At 42.8% G+C, this 24,787-nt stretch overlaps 1 protein-coding gene across 4 annotated transcripts in view; it reads right to left on the bottom strand.

Moving 5' to 3' along the window:
- Positions 1-10,522: 10,522 nt before the first annotated feature.
- LOC144685714 (urea transporter 2-like) overlaps positions 10,523-24,787 on the bottom strand; it is a 124,707-nt gene continuing 110,442 nt past the window's right edge. For 3 of the 4 annotated variants that reach the window (XM_078550544.1, XM_078550526.1, XM_078550559.1), the window contains 3 exons: positions 22,386-22,520; positions 20,862-20,911; positions 10,523-10,891 (listed from right to left, as the gene is read on the bottom strand). In XM_078550544.1, the coding sequence (XP_078406670.1) occupies positions 10,724-10,891; positions 20,862-20,911; positions 22,386-22,520 (353 nt within the window). In that variant the 3' untranslated portion in view covers positions 10,523-10,723. The remainder of the gene's footprint in view (positions 10,892-20,861; positions 20,912-22,385; positions 22,521-24,787) is intronic. The other variant, XM_078550535.1, reaches the window with a different exon arrangement.

Here is a 24,787-nt window from a genome sequence, read left to right on the forward strand (position 1 = left end):
TATGGTAGATAAATAACACTTAACAGGCAAGAATATTTACCTTCAGGGATTGGATGGACGCAACCACCTGGTCTCTGCTGCAACAATCTTTTTCAGGCCTTTAGGCTGAAGCAAGCTACCCTAAAGGGTCTCCTTCCTGCATCCTATTTTCGATATTGGATAATTCCATGGTATGGCTACTTAAAATTTTAATTTTGTCTCTTTCCATCATCAGCACTAGCACTGAAACAACTCTGCATGTACCAGATTTGAGAAGACATAATTATTCAAGAAGTCATAAATATATGGCAATGTGTACAACTATGGGCTGATCACATGTCAATGGTGGGGTGCTCTGTCCTATGACAGCCTGTGTGACTCAGAGTTTTTATTGTCATGTTTTAAGTATTGCTGCACTGAAAACAATGATGATTTAATTATTAATGCATAAGTTATTACATGTTCATGCTCTGCATGCCACCTTCCTCACTTGAAGCCACTTACTCATCTTGAGGGTTGACTTCCCAGCTCTCAGATGTTTCATCCAATTGCCTTTTTACATGTGTGAGGCCAGAAAATGAATGTTGGAAAACTATTTGACCATGGAGTGCAAAACACCCAGCTTTAAACCTGTTCTCCCCAATACCTAACTAAAGTAAAATGTCCAGCACTAGATAGAGACCAGAGGTGTTAATCCTTGGCTTATTTTCCTTTTCTTGAGGTACTAACCCTAACTATTCTAACTAGTGCTGCCGTTGAGATGATCTAACTACATAAAGACAAAGAATTGAACTTCGGACTTGCCAGGACTGCATAGCTCACTTCCACACTAGAGTTTACATTTATCTACTGAGGCATCAAGGAAGCTTTTATAAAGGTGTTTTTTTGTACCTCAAGATTGATTTGGCACATAGAACATAGAACAGCTATTGAAAATACATTATTAGAATATTTTTAAATAAATGGTTCATGCAAATGCACCATATAATTAAACACTGTTGTAATGGAAACTTGCTAAAAAAAAAAACCTCATCCATTGGGATGAAATATTGCGCAGAGTTAATAATGTAAGACTATAGTAAATGAAACAGTCGCTCATATACTCACAAGCAGCAACCAGTCTTCATATACATAAAGTATCCAGAATACACTAGATGAAATGGTGAGGAACTGAATAGCCAACGGATTAACTTTATTCCTTTTATATTTTTGGCATCTACGAATGTTATTGTGTGCTACAGTCTGAATCATTTGAATGCACAAAGTTATCTGACTTCCTAGGAACCATGGGAAAAATAACATGCTTCTAATAAAGTCTCTTTCTCACTCAGCAAGTACAATTCACTATTATTTCCAGGAAAGAAATACATATAGTCCACTTTTTGCATTACAGAGATGATATTAGACTTTGCTGCAAAATGGTAAGTATAATTTTACTCATATTTAAAGCTATACTGCAATTGCAATAAGGAATTTCAAAATATCAAGTTATTGAAATGATAGTGCAAACCAGTCAGTAAATCAACACAAAGAATATGCCAGTTAATGTAATTCTCAAATTCAAGTGTTTTTTTTTTCAGTCTGTATGCTTTAGTTCAGCATTTGTTGTTCACTAAACTTGTACCTTGGGTAAGCTTGGGCACTGACTTTGAGGAGAATAAGATGAGCATTGTGTACTATGATCTCTAAGTTGATAGCCTATATCTACAGAACGGGAGAAGAGAAATAAAATAATTTTATTGTGCTTTCTGTAAAATGAACTAAAATGTAGTAATTCTAGATCCTAAGGTATATCTGTTCAATTGAAGCTTTGAAAGTGATTTAAGTAGTTGCATTTATCACTATGGGTAGGCAAATTGAATTATTTAGTCAAACAATGTTCATGATATCAGTTTTGCAATGGGTGAGGTGCTAAAGGAGATTAGAAGGTTTAAAGTATTTAAAAGTTAAGAGAAAGCTAATAATCTAAACTTGAGGGCTGGATTTTACCGTCGGCAAGCGGGGGCGGGGTTCGCTCACTGACGCGCAAAATGACGCGCGGTGACTTCGGGCGGAACTCCCGACGTCACTGCGCTCCATTTAAATTTTCAGGAAGGCGGGGGCGCAGCAAAATCAACTGCGGGCCTGCTGACCTGTCAATGGCCAATTGAGGCAATTGACAAAGCAATTAAAGTAATTAGCGGACCTGATCGTCCAACCTTAAGGTTGGTGGGCAGGCCAGGAGCCCAGGCGGGAACTAGAAAAAACATGAAACCTCATCCACGGGTGGGATGAGGTTTCATGTATGGTTTTAAAAATTTTAATAAAGTTTTTTTGGAAATTATGAACATGTCCCAACTCATGTGACATTGTCACATGAGGGGACATGTTAGGGAAATTTTATTTTTCTATTTTGAGCTTTTTCACATTTAGAGCCAATCTCCCTGTGGCTGCACTTAGCCTCAGGGAGATGAGTGTGCACTCTCGATTTTAGGAACCCCCCCTCGCCCGCACAGGGAGCGCATAGCGCTTCCCTGCAGACGTCACGCTGGGCGGGCCTTAATTGGCCCGCCCACATAAAATGGTGCCGCGCCTCGGATCGGGGGCGCTGATCGGAAGAGCGCCGCATGTGCCCACCCATCAACTTCCTTCCCGACGGGGGGAAAATTCAGCCCAGAAAGTTTGAGGAAGGTAAAGTTGTTTTAGATCATAGTAGAAGCAGCAAACATAAAGTATGTTTCAAACAGTTAATTCAATGGTGTTAGTTTTAAAACATAAAAAGATACATAATAATAGTTAACAGAGAAGATACAGTATGTGCAAGATTATCTGACGTCAGAGAAACAAGATGGTCACAATGATGACTCACTACAAATATATCCGAGCGGTCAATTCATGGCAACACAACAGGCAGGACTACTTAATGCTACAGCTAATCTGGTAATCAAGGCAAAAGATGGTATGACGTTATGTTCACAACACCCATGGGACAGCCCTAACAATTGAAGCCCATCAGAGATAGATTGTAGTCCACAAATTTAACTTTGCTGTTAATTTTAGTATTACAATGTACATTGAATATTACTTTGTTATACTGCAGTTAAGTGAAATCCAGGTAAAGCTGATATTGTAATATTTAGAATCAGCTTAATTGCTAGTCTTCTCATGCCTTAGGTTGTTGACTGATATTCAGCATCAGATTAATTTGATCATATTCAATGAGAAAGAATCTTGTGATGGTGTCAATCATATTATCACAGATTTAGACTAGAGAAAAGATTAATACATAATAGATCTCTGTACCTAATTCAGTCCTTGATGCATCTAAAAGACCTAAATTGCAGTCTATTGTGTTATGCTGTGATCTTGCCTTAATGAGACTGGCTTTGTCAAAGGGCTGGATTTAATACTACTCTGCCAGCAGGATTGAAGGTGGGGGGTGTGGAGAGCATGTTAAATCCAGTGGGCAGCTTGCCCGTCACCTACCAGCCCGCCCCTGCATTTGTCCCAGTGGCCAGGGTGGCATTGGGTGGCCTGCCTGCAAGTGGGCCAATTGAGGTCCTTGAGTGGGCTATTAATGACGACTTCAGGGCCTTATCCCACTGCAACTGGATTAAACTGGCACTGGGAGAGGCCCATGCCAAATTGCCAGCCTAGCAGATTTCCCTGCACGGGCTGGTGGTGGGTGGAGGAGTCCATCCATAACTGACCCCTAGGTTCATCAGAAGGCCTTCCCACCCATAAAGTGTAACACTCCTCCCCAGGTTCTCCTTATCCCCATGGCGTCTCAAACCCTGGTCCCCAATCCACTTGCCAACAGCCTCCTTTCTGACTCCCAAACATTTATTAAGTTCACGTCCATCCCTGAATGCCTCCTCAAGCCCTGAGTGCAGTAACAGCAGTGGCCATTGCTCACAGTGGCACTGTCTGTACTTGAGCACTGCTGGCCTCTGATTAGCTAGCAGTTCTATGAGATGGTCTCCTTTCTCTATGGGCGGAAATCCCGGCTCCAGCCTATAAGTTGATGCGGGACAGCCATTCTTCCCCTGGGTGGGCGCTGACTTTTTAGCGGGGGTGGGGGTGTGGAACTGGAGGGGCAGGGGGTGGGGTGGGGACCATGGTGCTCGTATAATTCAACCCTATATCTTTCAGGTTGGATTAGGTAAGAGATTTCAATAGAGCCAATTTAGGCATTATTTTTAAATCCTAGACATTAACAGTAAATTCTAATCTAATTTCTGACATTATTAAAGGGAGAGAAGATCTGGGAAAATCATGTGATTAAATTAGATTGCATATTGGGATTTTTCAATACAGTCAGATTGTGGCCTTTTGGAAAAAAATGGCATTCACATTTCAACTAACATAAATCATAAAATCATAAGTTTACATTTAATAAATAAAAATTGTATCAAAGGAAAACATACAATAGCATACAAAAGCTAGGGTACATGATTTTAGCCTGTTTGTCATGACAATATCTGTGTAAGACATAAATAGTGTAATACAGTCAAAAATTCAAAACTAGTTAGACACATCCAATCATTTAATACATGAATAAGACCAATAATTTCATACGAATAAAAAAATTATGCTTGTGTCTCTTTTACATAGAAACTTAGTAAGGTTTGATGAAGAATATAATTACTCAAGAGTTAAGAGTCACAAGCGGTTCAATGTAAAGGTTTACAGTGGTTTAATAAGAAGCAGCAGTTCAAATACAGCACATAATTAAATGGATATAGTAGACATTTGACACGTGACCGGGCAGAATGTTTACCAGTCTGGGATTGGTCAGACAGAAATGCATTGACATTAATAACTGGGAAGAGCTTGCTACCAATCGTTCAAAATCACAACTTGTTCATCAAAATGCATCATGCTTTGAGACACAACGTCGTAATGATGAGGCGACAGAGAAAAGAAAAGGATGCAAATCCTGCACTCTGGATTCCACTACCTCGTGGAACATCCTGCTCCATGTGCTCAGTGATTTGCGGGTCGAAAATTGACCTATTCAGTCACATGAAGACCCATTGCAGAAACTTGTGACCCTGAATATACGTCATCCTCGAATTGAGGGACAGCCGATGACAACTTCATGGTATGGCTACTTAAAATTCCAAATTCACCTCATATACACCATCAGCAAAGTGCAAGCATTAGCACTTGGAAAATTCTACGTGCACCATATTTAAGCTGACACAATTGTTCAAAAAGTCACAAATATATGGCAGTGTGCACAACTATGGGCTGATTACATGCCAATGATGGTGTGTTCTGTGCTATGACAGCCTGTGTGACTCAGTTTATATTGTCATGTTTTATGTATTGCTGCATTGAAAACCATTGTACGATTTAATTATTAATAATTCATAACATATTCTCAATCGTTTCCTCCCACATTTGGAACCATTGACTCATTTTGATGGTTGACTCCCCAGCTCTCAGATGTTTCATCCACTTGCCCTTTTTTCATGTGAAAGGCCAGAAAGTGAATGTTGGAGAACTATTTGACCATTGAGAGGAACATGACCTAGCCTAAACCTGTCCTCCCAATAGCTACAAGAAAAGCTGGATAAAGATCAGAAGCGTTAACCCTGGCTGTTTTCCTTTCCTTATCTTGAGGTTCTGATACTAACTGTCCTATCCTAATTGCTACTCTAGCTGAAATGAACTAACTATGCACAGCCAAGGAACTGAACTTGGGACTTGCCAACTCTGCGTAACACACTCCCATGCTGGAATTTGTATTTATCTACTGAGACATTAGGGAAGCTTTTTAGTCTCAAAAGTTTGAATACATGTTATCAGACCTCTTGGATCATATGGGGAAATAAACCTTGGTCTAATCACAGCTGTTTATCATTCAGATAACACAAGTTGATTATTGTCAGTTGAAATGAACCCTATAATAAGTTCAGAAGTCATATTGGGCTTGAAACATTAACTCTGTTTCTCTTTCCACAGACCCACTGGGCAGGATCTTCAGCTCGGCGAGTGGGGGCGGGGCCCGCTCGGTGAGACGTAAAATGACATGTAGTGACGTTGGGCTTGCATCCCGACATCACTGCGCTGGAGGCGGCTGTGCGCCCACCGAACTGTCAAAGGCCTATTAAGGCCATTCAAAAACCAATTCAACTTGTTAGCAATGCTGCCCGTCCAACCTGAAGGTTGGTGGGAACGCAAAGATCTCAGGTGGCCTTTGCATTTTCCATGGAACCTCATCCACAGACGGGATGAGGTTTCATGAACCTTTTTAAAGTGGTTTAAAGGTTTTTAATAAAATTAATGGACATGTCCCAGCTCATGTGACAGTTTCGCATGAGGGGACATGTCCTTAAATTCATTTTTTTTTGCCTTTCTTCAATGTTTCATAAGTGAAACTAATTTCGCACAGGCCCTGATTCAGGCAACCCCCCCAACCCCGCCCGCACATGGAGCGCTCAGTGCTTTCGGGCTTGCGTACGCTGGGCGGCCTTCATTGGCCCGCCCACATAAAATGGCTGTGCCCAGCTGATCGGGGGTGCCGATCGGCTGCACGCTTGCGCGCGCCCACTGAGTTTTTCCAGCACTTTCAGTTTTTATTTTAGATCTCCAGCATCCACAGTATTTTGCTCCTATAATATGAATGTTCTCCACAAGCCTCTTTTTGTGTTGCAGAGAGAATGGTGGACTTCCTCTTTTGCAAAGCAATAAACATACTTCAAATCATAATTAAAGGTATATTACAATTGTAACAAGGCACCATAACTTGGCAGATATTTATATAGAAAGATAATATGTATCGATTGTTATTGTCATTCAGAGAATTTTACAGTGCAGAATGTACTTGCTTCAATGTTTACATTTGGTCACATTTGACAGCTCCTAAGGAAAATGTAGCATCAGGCTGCTGTGTCAGTTGACATGGTTCTACACCTTGTGTGCCGTGTCAGATGACATTGTGCCACCAGAGCAGATACTCCAAGCACCTTTACAGATGTTGGTGGCATGCCCTGACTATGCTAAGGATCCCAGTTCCTGATTGCCATTGACAGTTTTGGGGTTTTTGTGGTGACATTTATTGCATTTATACTGGGATACTTGTTGGGTCTTCTGCTGGGGCATTCATGGGGCAAAGCTGTGATATTTGTTGGGGTTTGTGCTGGAATATTTATGTGGAATGAACTGGAATATTTATGGGGATTTGTTTTGATATCGATGACATTGAGCTCTCAGGGCAATTAGGGATGGATCTAATACTGCCTTGCAAGTGTTACTTATACCCCAGAAAAAAAAGTGAGATGGGCTGTGATAATTATGGAATTTATGGTGTTATTTTTATAAAGGATGTGGTTGTCATTCTTATGAAGGATGTGCTGTCATTTGATTGGTGAAGACACTGTGATACTTACTGAGATTGTGCTAAGTATTTCTAGGTGAGGGGCTATCATACTATGATGAAGGAGTGTGCTGTGATAGTTCCTGGAAGATGTAATGTAATAGTTAATGAGGCTGCTGTGAATTTTATGAGAGATATGCTGGAATATTTACTGGAGCTTGTGTTAATATTTATGAGGTTGTGGCTGTGATATTTATTGGGGTTTATGCTGCGGTGTTCATTGGGGCTTTTATTATATTTATGGGGTTCTGTAATATTTATGAGGGAATATGGTGCAATATTAATGCTTGTGCAATGATATTCACAGGAGTTATGCTGTGATATTTGTGGGATACATGTTAGGGTCTTTACTGCAGTGTACTATGACATTCATGGTGGATGTGCTGATATGTATTTGGGTTTATGCTGGGCTACTTATGGGAAATACCCTGTGATATTTGTAGAGATTTACTGCGATATTTATGGGATTTACTGGAATGTTTATAGGTTTTTGCTATGATATCAGTGGTTGTTGTGGTGTTTTCGTGTGGTATTTATTGGGGCTCCATTTTCATATTCATGGGGATATTTTATGATATTTATTGGGCTTTTTGCTAGAATGTTTGTGGGAGATGTGCTGGGGTATTTGAGGGGTTTAGGTTGTGAGATTAATGCAGGATGCATTGTGATCTTATCTGAGATGCATGGGAACATTTCAGATTTATGTTGTGATATTCATAGTGATTATGGTGTGATATTTATTGGGATTTATGTTATCACATTTATGGGGAATGTGCTGGGACATTAATAAGGATATGATCTTAATTATGGAGAATACGTTGTGATATCGGTGAGGTGTGACTGGAGTGTGTATGGGATGTGTTTGTTATTCATTAGGTTGTGCTGTGATAATTATGGAAATTTGTTATGCTATTTATGGAGAATATGCTGCGATATTTGTGGAAGATTGCTGTGATGGCTATCATGTATTGGAACATTATGGCCAGAATTTTCCTGTCAGCGATTTGGGGGTGGGGCCCGCTCGCCGACAGGGAAATGACGCCGGATGACGTCGGGAGGAATCCCTGACGTCATCCCGGTCCCTTTAAATTTTTAGGAAGGTGGGAAGACAGCGAAATCAGCTGTCTACCCGCGGACCTGTCAATGGCCAATTGAGGCCATTGACAGGGTCATTAAGATAATTAAAGACCTGCCCGTCCAACCTTAAGGTTGGCGGGCGGGCCACGAGCCCCAGCGGGCTTCTGATAATACATGAAACTTCATCCACTGGTGGGATGAGGTTTCATGTTCGTTTTTAAAAACTTTAATAAAGTTTATGTGAGATTTATTAACATGTCCCATCTCGTGTGACATTGTCACATGAAGGGGACATGTTGATAATTTTTAAATTTTTCATGATTTTTCATTTGTCACTAATCTGCCTGAGACAGCACCTAGTCTCAGGGAGCAGTGTGCTCTTTCGTGCACATGCGTGAAAGAGCGCACTTTGACAGATGGGGAATCCCTCCCCCCCACCCTGCAAAGGAAGCGCATTGCGCTTCCTGTCGGGTGGCTTGCTGGGCGGGCCTTAATTGGCTCGCCCACTCAAAATGGCGGCGGGCCCTGTTTCGGCGGTGGAATTCGGCTGCCCACCTGCCGCCAAGCCAGTGGGGCTCGCCCGTCAACCGAGGGCAAAATTCTGCCCTATGGTTTTGTGTCATGACATTTATGGGGCATGCCTTGCAATAGTACTGTGGATGCGCTACACAGTTTATTGGGGTTTGTACTGTCATATTTAAAGGTGGGTTTTCTGATATATGTATGGAAGGTATGCTTTGATATTTATGGGGTCTGTGCTAACATAAGTATTGAAGTTTATGCTATTTATGGTAGGTGTGCTGTGATATTTATTGGGGCTGTGTTGGGATGTTTACAGGGATTAAGTCCATGAAAGGTATGCTGCAGCATGTGAGTGTGGTCTGATTTTTATGAGCTGGAATGAGCTGGCATATTTATTGGTATTTTTGCTGTGATATTTTGGGGGTTGGTATTATGCTATATATTGAAATTCTACTGTGCTATTTATGGGGTAGGAGCTGTGAACATGAGGACCCCCTCGGCTGGCAGGTGCTGTAATATTCTCCTTTACAGGTTTCCATGAAAATCACAAATAAAGATGAACATGTTTTTCAAACTCACTGTCAGTGGCACCGCATATCAAGGACTAGGAGTCTCACTGATCATGGCTGGGATTTTCCGGCCCTGTAGAGGCGGGACCTGCTGCAGGAGATTCAGCGGCCCAGCCAAAAGTCCATTGACTTTCGTTGGGACCGGACGACTCCTACGGCAGGCGGGGCCAGAAAATCCTGCCCCATGATCTTCCACACATTTAAAATTATAGTAATTTCACCACAAAGAGGAGGCTAATAGGAATTACTCCTGTGGTGGCTCACTGAAAGAAATATTCACTATTTTGTAGCCACAAAACCTTCCAAGTTCTTTCTTCATTCTTTTGATGTTTGTATTTATTTTAACGGATGGAAAATTGTGGGCAGTGTGCTCACAATTTCCTGATATATAAGCCCCTCCACCAGCAGTACAACCATAGAAAATTAGCCATTATGTTATTTTAGCAGTGAGATAGTTAAGGCACAAATTTCTACATTTCTTCTGAACGGCAAATCTTAAGTTTTTTTTGTAACACTAATGCTATAAACTATAATATCAGTACTGATAGTACTATGTTAAATATATACAATTTTACCATATGAGTTTGACTCTAAGTTGCCCTCTGAAATGGTTTAGGAAGTCACTCATTTGTATCAAAACCACTATGAAAAGCTATAATCCACAGGGACTGCAGTGGTTCTAGAAGGTGGCTCCCCATCATACTCTGAAGGCCAATAGGGATGGGTGATAAACACTGGTCTTACCAATGATGCCCACATCCCATGAATGAATAAAAAGAATATAAATCTAAAACTATGTACAGTTGAGTAAGGCTATACATTCATCCATAGACATGATCCAACACCTATCACTGTATTCAAGTGATTCTTGAATGATCTCAAATTGTGGTTTCTATCCAAAAGACCATTCCTGTCTAAGAAACTATTATTCTGATCTTAATCCTGAAATTGATTTTCACCAATGTGTACACCTGCCCTCTTGACATGCAGTTGTGAGTTAACCCGAAAAGTGTTGCAAGTTCATATATTTCTGATATTCAAAAATTAAAAACATCTAACTTTTAGAGTTAACATGTCAAGTACTACTGAATGACAAGTAAGCATTTTACCTTATTCATTTGTATATAGAGCCATACATTTATACACAGGTTCAAAACAAAGACTTTTCATTATGACTTTTACTAATGTTCCTTATCCAATACCACACCCCTATTCATTCATATGATTTATGTTTCTGCATCTCCTTGTAAATCTTTCTGTTCGTCTCAGGGTTGGCCACTTTACTGAGTGGCAATTTATAAATGGCTTTGTTGTTACTGGTCATCAGCAGAAACACGAGTGTGGAAAGGCAGAAAGGCCAAGTGCCTGCAGGTAATCCAAACTGGAGGATAAAACAAAATTAAAGAGTTACACAGCAATACAATTTCAGCAAAAACAGCTTAGGTCTGTACATGCAGCAGTCAATTTTGTGTGTTACCAGGTCAAACCAACAGCAAGAGAGATGATCAGTTAATGCCTTTTGATGGTATTGATTAAGGGACAAATGTCAGTGAGTGTGATTCTCTGCTCTTCTTCTTTGAAAAACTGTCAGGCAGGCCTGGGTTTAGTGTCTTAGCCAAAAGAAGGAGGCTGGGATTTTCATTGCCCGCCGGTGTCGAGCGTGTTCAGTGGCATGAGCGGACAATATAGCGCAATCAGTTTCACTACAGTTTGAAGCCAGTTTGCGACTGTCCGCTCAGCCCTCCAATGGTAGGCTGTTTCCTGCCATCAAACTTCAGGGACCTCATTGTAATATGTCAGCATATCATTATTAGGCCTGCCCTCCGGACTCATTTCCCGAACCCCTCTCCCCCTGCTGATTCGTCTGCCCACGTTGGCAGGAAAACATGCCAATGTGTTTCACAACAGCACATAAGAGACGTGCACCTGGCAGGCTACACTTTGCGTGGAACTTCAAGGTTTGTTTGCCTACCTTGCTTCAGTCAGCACTCTCAGTCATCAGCGCCAGGCTTCACAGACAACACCACATCAATTTTATCGGGGGCCCACGGGTAGGTCTCTACCTACCAGATCAGCCATATATGGGTGGCTTTTCAATGGCTGCAGGGCAAGATCTTGCTTGGGGAAGGAGGAGACGTGGCCTCAGGCAAGGGAAGAGGCTGCAGGACGAGACCTGTATTGGGGAAGAGGATATCTCAGGGTGTGTGTTGGTCTATGCAAGGGGCCTCAAGATGGTGAGGGCTGAGGAGGCAGTCTCCAGAGGAGATGAGGCCAGATGGAGATGTGAGGGTGTGTGTGTGAGAATGGATGGTGATGTCCCTTGAGCTGACAGTGAGTGAGATGCCAGTGAATGTGTGATGGGCTTGAGTGCGTGAGTTTAGAGTGATGAGATGGTTGCCATACCCTGGCTACACGGATGAGATCATTCATCCTCTACCTGCATTGGATGGCCAATCTCTTCTGTGCAGCATTGACACTGACCACCGCTGCCACAATCCATGCTGGATTGGTGATGCCTCTGCCCGTTCTGCAGCCAGAGCGGGGGTAAAGGAAATTATGGCGGGCCTCCACAGCATCCAAATGGCATTCCAGTGACGCGTCATTAAACCTGGAGGTTGTGGTCTTTTTGCCTTTCCTAGACATGTTCCTTGCAGTAGTCGTGGGCTGGAAGCACTGAGATGTGGCACACGGCTTGATTTTAAATGTGGCGCCTAGCATGATGAAACGGCGAAGCGAGGGTGTGGCAGGAGAATGTCAGCCTGCCCATCATGGAAATGGCATGTTACCCAGGAATGCATAATTAATGTGGCGGGTTGGGACGATACAACGTGAAAAGCCGCCATCGCGGCTGGTGGGTAAAATGCTATCGCACTTAGTGCAAATCTGGAATGATTCCGCCCAGAAATTCCAATAATGCAGGCCTCCTCCATCTCCATGCATGTCATGTTGGAATAGACTTACAAAAAGGGGGAATGTGACTGGCCACGGGGGTGGCTGCCTGACAATTCTGCCATCTTCTAATGTCTTGAGCGTGCTAGCAGAATAAATATAATTGCGGGGGATGGAGCATTTTCCTTTTTTTTATTCATTTGCAGGATGTGGGCTTTGCTGGCTGGGTCGGCATTTATTGCCCATCCCTAGTTGCCCTTGAGAAGGTGGTGGTGAGCTGCCTTCTTCAACTGCTGCAGTCCATGTGTTCTAGGTACACTCACAGTGCTGTTAGGAAGGGAGTTCCAGGGTTTTGACCCAGCGACAGTGAAGGAACGGCGATATATTTCCAAGTCAGGATGGTGAGTGACTTGGAGGGGAACTTCCAGGCGGTGGTGTTCCCATTTATCTGCTGCCCTTGCCCTTCTGGTGGTAGTGGTCGTGGGTTTGGAAGGTGCTGGCTAAGGAGCCTTGGTGAATTCCTGCAGTGCATCTCGTAGATGGTACACACTGCTGCTACTGTGCGTCAGTGGGGGAGGGAGTGAATGTTTGTGGATGTGATGCCAATCAAGTGGACTGCTTTGTCCTGGACGGTGCCCAACTTCTTCAGTGTTGTGGGAGCTGCACTCATCCAGGCAAGTGGGGAGTATTCCATAACATTGCTGACTTGTGCCTTATAGATAATGGACAGGCTTTGGGGAGTCAGGAGGTGAGTTACTCGTCACATAATTCCTAGTCTCTGACCTGCTCATGAAGCCACAGTATTTATATATCTAGTCCAGTTCAGTTTCTGGTCAATAGTAACCCCCAGGATGTTGATCGTGGGGGATTCAGCGATAGTAATGCCACTGAATGTGAAGGGGCGACGGTTAGACTCTCCCTTGTTGGAGATGGTCATTGCCTTGCACTAGTGAGGCGCAAATGTTACTTGCCACTTGTCAGTCAAATCCTGGATATTGTCCAGGCCTCGCTGCATTTGGACATGGGCTGCTGACCTTATGATGGAAGGAAGGTCATTGATGAAGCAGCTGAAGATGGTTGGGTCGAGGACACTACCCTGAGGAACTGCTGGAGTGATGTCCTGGAGCTGAGATGAGTGACCTCCAACAACCACAACCATCTTTCTTTGTGCTAGGTATGACTCCAATGAACGAAGAGTTTTCCCCCTGATTCCCACTGACTCCAGTGTTGCTCGGGAATCAGGTGGAATTGGCCCAGTGCTGGCCAGTTTATTGCCTTGCATGCACTTAATTTGCTCAGGCCTCCCGCACTGAAGGAACAGGATTTTCCCACCAATTCTCCAACCAATGGGTGAGACCCGCATCGGGAACATTAAATCCACATACAGGTTTCCATAAGATTCCAGGAGTCCCTCGCACATGTGATAGTGGGGGAATTCAGTGATGGCAATGGTTTGATTCTGTCTTGTTGGAGATGGGCATTGCCTGACACTTGTGTGGTGCGATTGTTACTTGCCACTTGTCAGCCCAAGCCTGGATATTGCCCAGGTCTTGCTGCAATTGGACACAGACTGCTTCAGTAACGGAGGAGTCGCGAATGTTGCTGAACATTGTGCAATCATCAGTGAACATCCCCATTTCTGACCTTAAGATGGAAGGAAGATCATTGGTGAAGCAGCTGAAGATGGTTAGGCCGAGGACACTACCCTGAGGAACTCCTGCTGTGATGTCCTGGAGCTGAGATTAGTGACCTCCAACAACCACAACTATCTTCCTTTGTGCTAGGAATGACTCCAGCCAGCGGAGAGTTTTCCCCCTGATTCCCATTGACTCCAGTTTTGCTAGGTCTCCTTGATGCCATACTCTGTCAAATGCTGCCTTGATGTCAAGGGCACTAACTCTCACCTCACCTTGGGAGTTCAGCTCTTTTGTCCATGTTTGAACCAAGGCTGTAATGAGATCAGGAACTGAATGGCCCTGGCGGAACCCATACTGGGCGCCAGTGAGCAGGTTATTGCTAAGTAATTACCGCTTGATAGCATTGTTGATGACCCCTTCCCTTACTTTACTGATGATCGAGAGTAGACTGATGGGGCGGTAATTGGCCGGGTTGGATTTGTCCTGCTTTTGTGTACAGGACATACCTGGGCAAATTTCCACATAGCCGGGTAGACGCCGGTATTGTAGCTGTACTGGAACAGCTTGGCTAGGGGCACGGCAAGTTCTGGAGCACAAGTCTTCAGGACTATTGCCGGTATATTGTCAGGGCCCACTGCCTTTGCAGTATCCAGTGCCTTCAGCTGTTTCTTGATATCACGTGGAGTGAATCGAATTGGCTGAAGACTGGCATCTGTAATGCTGGTGACCTCCGGAGGAGGCCGAGATGGATCATCCACTTGGCACTTCTGTCTGAAGACTGTAGCAAATGCTTCAGCCTTATTTTTTGCACTGACGTGCTGGGTTCCTCCATGATTGAGGATGGGGATATTTGCGGAGCCTCCTCCTCCAGTGAGCTGTTTAATTGTCCACCACCATTCACGACTGGATGTGGCAGGACTGCAGAGCTTAGATCTGATCCGTTGGTTGTGGGATTGCTAAGCCCTGTCTATAACTTGCTGCTTACGCTGTTTGGCATGCAAGCAGTCCTGTGTTATAGCTTTACCAGGTTGACACCTCATTTTTAGGTCTGCCTGGTGCTGCTCCTGGCATGCTCTTCTGCACTTTTCATTAAACCAGGGTTGATCCCCTGGCTTGATGGTAACAGTAGAGTGGGGGATATGTCGGGTCATGAGGTGTTTGAGTACAATTCTGCTGCTGACGGCCCACAGTGCCTCATGGATGCCCAGTCTTGAGTAGCTAGATCTGTTCGAAATCTATCCCACTTAGCGCGGTGGTGGAACCACACAACACGATGGAGGGTATCCTCAATGTGAAGGCAGGACTTTGTCTCCACAAGGACTGTGCGGTGGTCACTCCTATTGATACTGTCATGGAGAGATGCATCTGTGGCAGGTAGGTTGGTGAAGATGAGGTCAAGTATGTTTTTCCCTCTTGTTGGTTCCCTCACCACCTGCCACTGACCCACTCTAGCAGCTTTGTCCTTTAGGACTCGGCCAGCTCGGTCAGTAGTGGTGCTACTGAGCCATTCTTGGTGATGGACATTGAAGTCCCCCACCCAGAGTACATTCTATGCCCTTGCCACCCTCAGTGCTTCCTCCAAGTGGTGTTCAACATGGAAGAGCACTGATTCATCAGCTGAGGGAGCGCAGTATGTGGTAATCAGCAGGAGGTTTCCTTGCCCATGTTTGAGCTGATGCCATGAGACTTCATGGGGTCCAGAGTCAATGTTGAGGACTCCCTGGGCAACTCCCTTCTGACTGTACACTATCGTGCCACCATGTCTGGAACATTATCTGTAAGGTATAATTCCGTGAGGATGACTATGTCAGGCTGTTACTTGACTTGTCTGTGAGATAGCTCTCCCAATTTTGGCACAAGACCCCAGATGTTAGTAAGGAGGACTTTGCAGCTGAGATTGCCGTGGTCATTTCTGGTGCCTAGGTCGTTGCCGGGTGGTCCGTCCAGTTTCATTCCTTTTTTGTGACTTTGTAGCATTTTGTAGCGGTTTGTTACAACAGAGTGGCTTGCTGTGCCATTTCAGAGGGCATTTAAGAGTCAACCACATTGCTGTGGGTCTGGAGTCATTTGTGGGCCAGACCAGGTAAGGACAATAAATTTCCTTCCCTAAAGGACATTAGTTAACCAGATGGGTGAATCAACTGTGGTTTCATTGTCACCATTAGACTTTTAATTCCAGATTTTTATTGGATTCAAATTGCACCATCTGCTGTGGCAGGGGTCCCCAGGGCATTACCCTGGGTCTCTGGATCACTAGTCCAGTGACAATACCACTATGCTATCTGCTGAATATTACAGTTTTATTGTGGTCTCTAAAGCAAGGAAATGGGTTAAACTCAGGGATGAGAAACTATAACTTACTAATTTAATTTAATAAAGTAATAGCAAGTTAAGATAACTAGATAAACTAATCAATTAATAAAACAAAAATAAAACTAAAATAACTGATTATAATTTCTGGTAGTTTGTAGTGCAATAAATAGATGTGGCAGGGCACCTCAGTTCCATCTAATGTATATCCTGTGGGATGTTGGATATTCAGGATGCTTTTCATATTCTGGACAATCACAGCTGCAGGAAGTGTTGTCAGCTGGAGAAGCACAAGCTTTGGCTTTCCAAGCCTGAGCAGCAGCTGGTGTCACTGCAGTGCATCCGTGATGCCAACAGCTACATGTGAAAACAGGTCTCTGATGGGCTCAGGGAATCTGATTAGCTTAGCAAACGTGTCTTCTGGAGTAAGGTTAGGTATGTAGATAATGTATGAGATGTATGAGATACAGAACTGTGCGTCCTTCTCCAAATCTAGTTGTGCAATGGGACTCCCAAAGGAATTCCTATCCAGCCACTTTATTTGCTGGAAGTGAAATTGCGCCAGGAAGGCCGGGGTTTTCTGGCCTTGTCATGGTGGGACGCACCATGGGGGATTCAGCGGCCCATTGACTTTTGGTGGGGCTGGACGATCCTGGTGGCGGGCGGGATCAGAAAACCCCCGCCCCAAGAAAACAGCAGAAACAAATACAGTGACCTGGAAATACCAGTCATGCAGTTGAAAAAAAACAGGCTCAAGCAGCACCAAAGATTAAAGCAGCAATAAAAACACAGAAATTAACATGTTAACTTAAAGTAAAAATGTGAAAATGTTAAAAAATGGCTCATGTTAGGCTAACTGGTCCGTAGTTCCCTGATTTTTCTCTCCCTTCTTTCTTGAATAACGATATTCGTAATAAAATGGATGAATTGTCAGCTCAAATAGAAATTGGATATGTGTAAGCCATTACAGAGAAGATTTGGACAAGGCAATTTAGACAAGTTGAGTGAGTGGGCAAATACATGGCAGATGCAGTATAACATGGATAAATGTGAAGTTCTCCACTTTGGTAGGAAAAACAGAATGGTGGAGTATTATTTAAACGGTGATAGATTGGGAAATGTTAATGTACAAAGGGACCTGGGTGTCCTTGCACATCAATCATTGAAAGCAAGCATGCAGGTGCAGCAAGCAGTTAAGAAGGCAAATGGTGTGTTGGCCTTCATTGCGAGAGGACTTGAGTACAGGAGCAAGGATGCCTTACTGCAGCTGTACAGGGCCTTGGTGAGATCACACCTGGAGTACAGTTTGCAGATATGGTCTCCTCACCTAAGAAAATGGAGAGATTGGGCCGAATAGGCCTTTATTTACTGGAGTTTAGAAGAATGAAGGGATCTCATTGAAATGTCTAAAATTCTGAAAGGGATAGACAGACTGGATGCAGGGATGATGTTTCCTCTGGCTGTTGGAGGGTGGTCTAGAACAAGGGATCACAGTCTCAGGTTACGGGATCGGCCATTTAGGACTGAGATGAGGGGAAGCTTCTTCACTTAGAGGGTGGTGAACCTATGGAATTCTCTACCACAGAAGGTGTGGAGGCCAAGTCACTGAATATATTTAAGAATGAAATAGATAGATTTCTAGACTCTAAAGGAATCAAGGGGTATGGGGAGAGAGCAGGTATATGGTGCTGAGATAGAGGATCAGCCATGATCATATTGAATGGCGGAGCAGGCTTGATGGGCCGAATGGCCTACACCTGCTTCTATTTTCTATGTCTATATTTCTATGCAAGGTGACCAAGGCTGGAACCTGAATATTCGAGGGTACTTGATATTTCGGGAGGACAGAAAGCTAGGAACAGGTGGTGCGGTAGCTCTGTTAATTAACATTTTATATATACAAAAGTGAGAAATGATCTTAGTTCTAAAGATCAAGATATAGATTCAGTTTGGGTAGAGTTAAGAACTAGCATAGGTGGAAGCCACTTGTTTATAGGGATCCTAGAAGTTACTATGCTGTAGGAAGGGTATACAGGAAGAAATAATGTGGGCTTTGAAGAAGGGTACAGCAATATGTGAGTTTAATCTACACTTAGATTGGATGAATCAGATTGACAAAAGCAGCCTGGAAGATGAGTTCATGCAGTGTTTGCAGGACAATTTCTTTGAGCACCATCCATGGCTAAGACAATGTCAAGTTGAAAGAAAAGTTGCATAATTTTGTGAAGATTAGTGGTAGGTCAAAAAGTTGGGCAGAATTTAAAAACCTGCAGTAAATGACGAAGAAATAAAAAGGAGGCAGAAATTAGAGCATGAGTATTAGAGCAGAGTATGAGAAAAAGCAAGGTAAGAAATATAAAAACAGCAAGGGTTTCTACAAGTATTTAAAATTGAAAAGAGTAACTAAAGTGAGACTCGGTCCTCTAGTGAGTGAGTCTGGGGAATTAGTAATGGGAAATAAGGAATTGGCAGATGAACGGTACAAATATTGTGTGTTTGTCTTCACTGTAGAAGGCACAAATAACATTCCAGAAATACTTGTAAATTAAGAGTTGAAAGGGAGGCAGGAACTTTAAACAATTACAATCACCAGTGAAAGGGTACTTAGAAAACTATTAGAGCTAAAAGCTGACAAGTCCCCAGGACCTGATGGACTTCATCTGAGGGCCTTAAAAGAAGTGGCTGCAGAGATAGTGGATCTAGGGGACAGTTTAAAAATAAGGAGTCTCTCACATAAGGCAGAGGTGAGAAGAAATCTTTTCTCACAGAGGGTTGTTAGTGTCTGGAACTCTCTTCCCCAGAGGGTAGTGGAGGCAGGGTCACTGAATATGTTTAAGGCTGAGTTAGATAGATTCTCGGGGACAAATCTTCCAGTCTCAGTCACAGACTGGACAAATGACCACAGATGCACCTCGGTACCCTGTGGAAGTCCTGATGCGTGGACCTCTGTAGGAATTGCCCGGGACCCTCCGTGAATGTCTCCGACTCTGAGTTAGAGATGGAGACTTTGGGCAGTCTCATGGTACGAAATGTTTAACAGACTAAAACCTAGCCTAATACCTGGATAACTACACAACTGACCCCCTGATCACCCCCTGACCCATCAACCCGACTAATCCCCCTGATCCGACCCGACTACTCCCAACCTGACTACCATCTGAAACCACCTGGCTACCTCCCCAGGCCAGACCTAACCACCCCCACTGACCACCCAACTACCCACCACCACCCAGCTACCCACCTGACCCATGCCACCCACCCTCCAGACCTGACCCACCTACCTCTGGCCAACCCCCATGACCAAACCTGACTACCCGCCCGATTCATCTCCCAACTCACCCACTTACTCACCTATCACCTCACCCACCTATCCATTCACTCAGTCACCCATTCATCCACTCAGCCATTCACTCATCCATTCACTAACTTTCACACTGGATATTTAAACTTACCTCATGGCAGCTAGTGCCATAAAAAGGTGTGTCCTGTCTTTCCCAACTCTACTCTGCTCTGATGGAGTTTCCCGATGGACGTTGCACTGTGAATTCCTGTGGAAGCCGGACTCAGAAGGTCTGGAAGAAATGCGCAGCACAGCGGAAATCCGATGGTTATTGCTGTTGCTCGGAAGGTCCGGGCCTTGATTGACAACGGACTCAAAGGGTATGGGGTAGATAGGAAAATGGAGGCCACAATCAGATCAGCCATGATCTTATCAAATGGCAGAGCAGGCTAGAAGAGCCGAATGGCTAATTCATATATATGTATCTTGCTCGGAATTATATTTGTTAACTTTCAATCTGCTGGGAATATTTTAGAATCAAAATAATTTTTAAAAGTCATGACCCAGTGTAACCACTACCTCTGCAGCGACTTCCTTTTAAATCCCATAATGTGGGTCCTGGGAATTTGTCCGCTTTTAGTCCCTTAAGTTTCTCTAATACTTCTTCTCTGCTGAGATTAATTACTTTAAGTAATTACCTCACTTTTATTAGCCCTTTGGTAACTATCCGTTTCGGCTGTTAAGACATCACAATGATCAATAACTTCCTTAAGCTACTTCTGCAATGATATCATCAATATTCAGTGCTTGCACCAAATAATAATCTTGCATTAATTTGCACAAAATTAGCTGAAATGACAGAATAGGTCAGCCTAGGTAGCAATGTTCATTTTTTTAACTGCTAAGTTTTCAAAATAGGTCCCCAAAGTGTGTTCCATCCTTGAAAAATGTACTTTGGTTTGCCACTGCTTTTTAGAAAGCCCAATTTGCATGTGTAGACAAAGTAGATGCCACCTGGTGGTTAGTTGTTTTAATTTCCTGTCTGAAAATAATAGACTGAGACCAAAGTGAAAAAGTTAGCAAAAAAAATAAGGTAGAAGTTAGCTTGAAAGCCCACTTCGCAGATAAAGAGTAGGAATACAATTCAAAAAATGCTTAAGCATAGGCCAGTTTTATAGGAAACTGCTATTTTAAAGTGCATCTAAAGTTTTTGACATTTCATGATAGCAACTTACCACAGACATCATGTTCATCAGTGCTTCTCCTAAGTACGCACAGAAAATTGCTGTTGGAGGAGATTGAAAAACATTATTTTGTAAGCATGAGAGACAATGCTAGTTTTCTATAATTAGAGTTAAACTACTGCATTCCACTGAAAATGTCTTGAATACTAATAATCTTTGAAACACCTTGTGGTGTATTGTTCCTTTAAAGGTTAAAGGCGAGTGGCCCAAATCGCACTGGCACTAAGTAAACTGGGTTATTTACTTTTTTCAAACTGAAAAGAAAACTTAGTAATTTGATGCTAAACTGCAAATAAATTGGATACATTATTTTATGATGGGCCAAATGGCCTCCTTTAGTGCTGTAACAATTCTGTGATACTATCAGATATCTGCAAAATATATGCGGTCAAATAATCATTATTGCAACAGTATTTCTTTATATACAGGATTTCCAATTATTCTTTCAGCAAAGACTTTAACAGAATCAAAACTTCTAACTCTTGGAAAAAGCTACATAAAGCTGTCCACGTCTAGAAACAGGCAGAGGAATACAAATACAAATTATGTCAAGAGTCTGACATTTTGACTTGTTTATAGTCATAGAATATGAAAGTCTAATTGGGAACTGTTTTTTCCTGAATTGAGTTGGGCAATAGTAACTGAAGAAATCAAATTTAATTTTTCTTAAATGGTAGCATGGAATTTTTAACTGATGCCATCAGGATTGAATTCTACAACTCTGCCATCATTCTGTGAAAGCTATAAAAGACTGGACAGTCCTCTTCGCATTCTCTCATTAGACTGCTGACCATCCAATCTCCCTTCCTGGCCCTAATGTCAGTTGACATTGCAAATAGTTCTCTGTCCTTAAGTACTTATCGTCTCCATTGTAAATTTGCCACCATCACTCTCTCCTCAAAAATCCCTTTTGCCAACCCTCCATCCTTGCAAATTAACATCCCATCTCCAACTTCTCTTTCTCCTCCACAGTTCTTGAACATGACGCCGACTCCTAGATCCATGCCCATTTTCCCCAAATCTCAAGGTCGGCTGGAATGGAGCAGGCGCACGGTTTAATTAATGGTGGAATATTTGATGCTGTGTTCTCAACACACCACCGTCACATCCAAGCAGGCAGGGAGGGGCATCATAAATAAATGACAATTTGGGGCCTCTGATGCAATTATGTCCAAATGCTGTTTTATTATGATATTGTTTAAGCCTCATTGAATTTATTATTTATTATTTAGTTTAAAACCTCATTTTGAACATAGAAATTGCAGTAACTGAGAGAAAATGACTGATGCGTTTTTGTTTTCCTCCTAGAACATTGTGAGCAACTCAATTGGTTTATCCAAAAATCAGGCTAACAAAATACTTGCGTGTTTAATCCATTTTAAGTCACTATGTTTAAATACAGTTTTGCCATCATTCCATTACAAACTTTGATATAATACTAATTACAGAAAATGATGCTTGGACACCAGAAGTGGGCACCATACACAAGAGTTTTAGTATTATAGATGTATGTACCACACATTATTGCCAAGAGGTGAGTCTGCCATGTCAGGGCATAGAACATTCCTCCCACTGCAATACAGGCCAGAACACAGTTGTAGCTCCATAATCCATCATAAATCTTCTGGAACGGTGAAGCCAGGGATAATCCTAAAATCAGGTGACAAAGTTAAATAAGTAACTGCTTAGCCTCTTACTGGAAGTTATTTTCAATTGCTCTAATACAATTATGTTTGTTATATGATTACCACAGAAAAATAACAAACCAGCAGATATCATATTGCATATCTAGTTTACACTTTGTGTGCATAAGCAAAATGTGGGGCACAAAATTAATATCTGCAGCATCACTGAAGGCATTTTGCTGGGATGCAGTGTTCTGGCAGCCATTTCCAGCGCACCCTCTTCATCCTCAACACCAGCATGGGCATCCTAAGATGGAAGCTGATGCAGGAGCGTTATCCTGACATCACACAGATCTACCGCCTGGTGCAATGTCAAGTGACCAATTTACATGTCACTAGCACAAAGCTGCAAGATATGCCCTGCACCATTCCTTTTTAAAGGGACGCTCAATAAATTGCAGATGAAGTGCTTTTGACTTACTTTTGTTTAGGCTGAGTTGGTGGAAGTATTGCACTGGGTTGCTGAAGTTGGTTTTTGGCAGCTAGTGCTTCATCAGGAACATATCTGATCCAGGTATGGGGGCAGTTGTTGCAGTTCGGCCTGGTCTGCAACATAACTTGGATGTGGAATGGAGGTGGTGCAGAGGGGAATGTCTGCAAAGAGGGGGAAATAGGAGGGATCTCTGTAGAAGCTAGGCCCTATCCGCCGATGGGTTTTTGGGAGCAGTTCATCTACCTTCACCTACCAGGAGCAATGCCTGAGGTGACTTGAGTTTAACAAGAAACAAGAACCGTGCCACTTCCTTCTACCCAACCTGGTGTCCACAGCAGGGTGAGGACAGTCTTTCTGGTGGTTATAAAGGTTACGATTGCTCTCAACATTTAAGTATCTGGGTCCTTCCTGGCAGGAATGAGTGACATTGCCAACATCTTGCAGTATGCTGTCCGTCACAGCATCCAGATCAGTGAATTTAATCCTCTTCTCGCTGATAAGGGACAAGCAGGATGAAAGGGCACATGATTTTATCAGGATAACAGGTTTCCCGATAGTGCCCAATATCACTGATTGCACACGGTGCTTTGGTCAATGAGGAAAGGTACAGGAACTGCAAGGGTTATAAGATCTAATAGGAGGAGTAGGCCACTCGGCCCATCGAGCCTTCTCCGCCATTTAGTAAGATCATAGCTAATCAGATTGTAGCCTTAACTCCACTTTCCTGCCTGTCCCCATAACCTTCAACTACCTTGTTGATTGAAAATCTGTCCAACTGAGCCTTGGAATATATTCAATGACCCAACCTCCGCTACTCTCTATGGAAGAGAATGCCAAGCACTAAGACCCTTTGAGAGAAGAAATTCTTCCTCATCTGCATTTTAAATGGGACACCCCTTATTTTTAAACTGTGCCCCCTAGTTCTAGATTCCCCTCACGGGAGGTTACATCCTCCCAGCAACTACTCTATCAAGCCCCCTTAGAATCTTATATGTTGTAATAAGATCACCTCTCATTTTCTTCACCTCATTTGCCTCTCAATTACAAATTGTTAAAAATTGTTTCATAAAAATTGATGTTTCACACGTTATTTGGTACTGTGTCACTCATTCCTGTTCGTCCAGAGTACGGCTCCGAGCCTAAGTGAGACTCTGCAAGGGACTCTTACGCCCCGACAGTATCCTGCAACTATGTTCTTAATTACGGATTCTAGCATTTTCCCAATGATAGATGTTAGACTAACTGGCCTATAGTTTCCTGCATTTTGTTTGCCTCCTTTCTTGAACAGTGGTGTTACATTTGCAGTTTTCCAAACTGCTGGGATCTTTCCAGAATCAAGGGAATTTTGGAAGATTACAGCCAATGTATCTACTATCTCTGCAGCCACATCCTTTAAGACCCTAGGATTCAGGCCATCATGTCCAGCTGACTTGTCAGCCTTTAGTCCCATTAGTTTTCTTAGTACTTTTTCCTCTCATGATTGTGATTGTTTTAAATTTCACCCTTTTGCTTCTTGATTTTCTACTTTTGTTGCTTTCTGCATCTTCTACTGTGAAGACAGTTACAAAACACTTGTTCAAAGTCTCTGCCATGTCCTTCTTTCCCATTATTAATTCCCCAGTCTCACCCTCTAAGGGACCCAATGCTCAATGTTCTTGCTCTTCCTTTTTATATACTTGCAGAAGCTTTTACTGTCTATTTTTATATTTCTTGCTATTTTTCATTCATACTCCAATTTCTCCCTCTTTAATATCTTTTTAGTCATCTTTTGCTGGTTACTAAAACTTTCCCAATCTTCT

This window comes from Cetorhinus maximus, chromosome 1, assembly GCF_964194155.1.
Source record: "Cetorhinus maximus chromosome 1, sCetMax3.hap1.1, whole genome shotgun sequence".
NCBI lineage: Eukaryota > Metazoa > Chordata > Chondrichthyes > Lamniformes > Cetorhinidae > Cetorhinus > Cetorhinus maximus.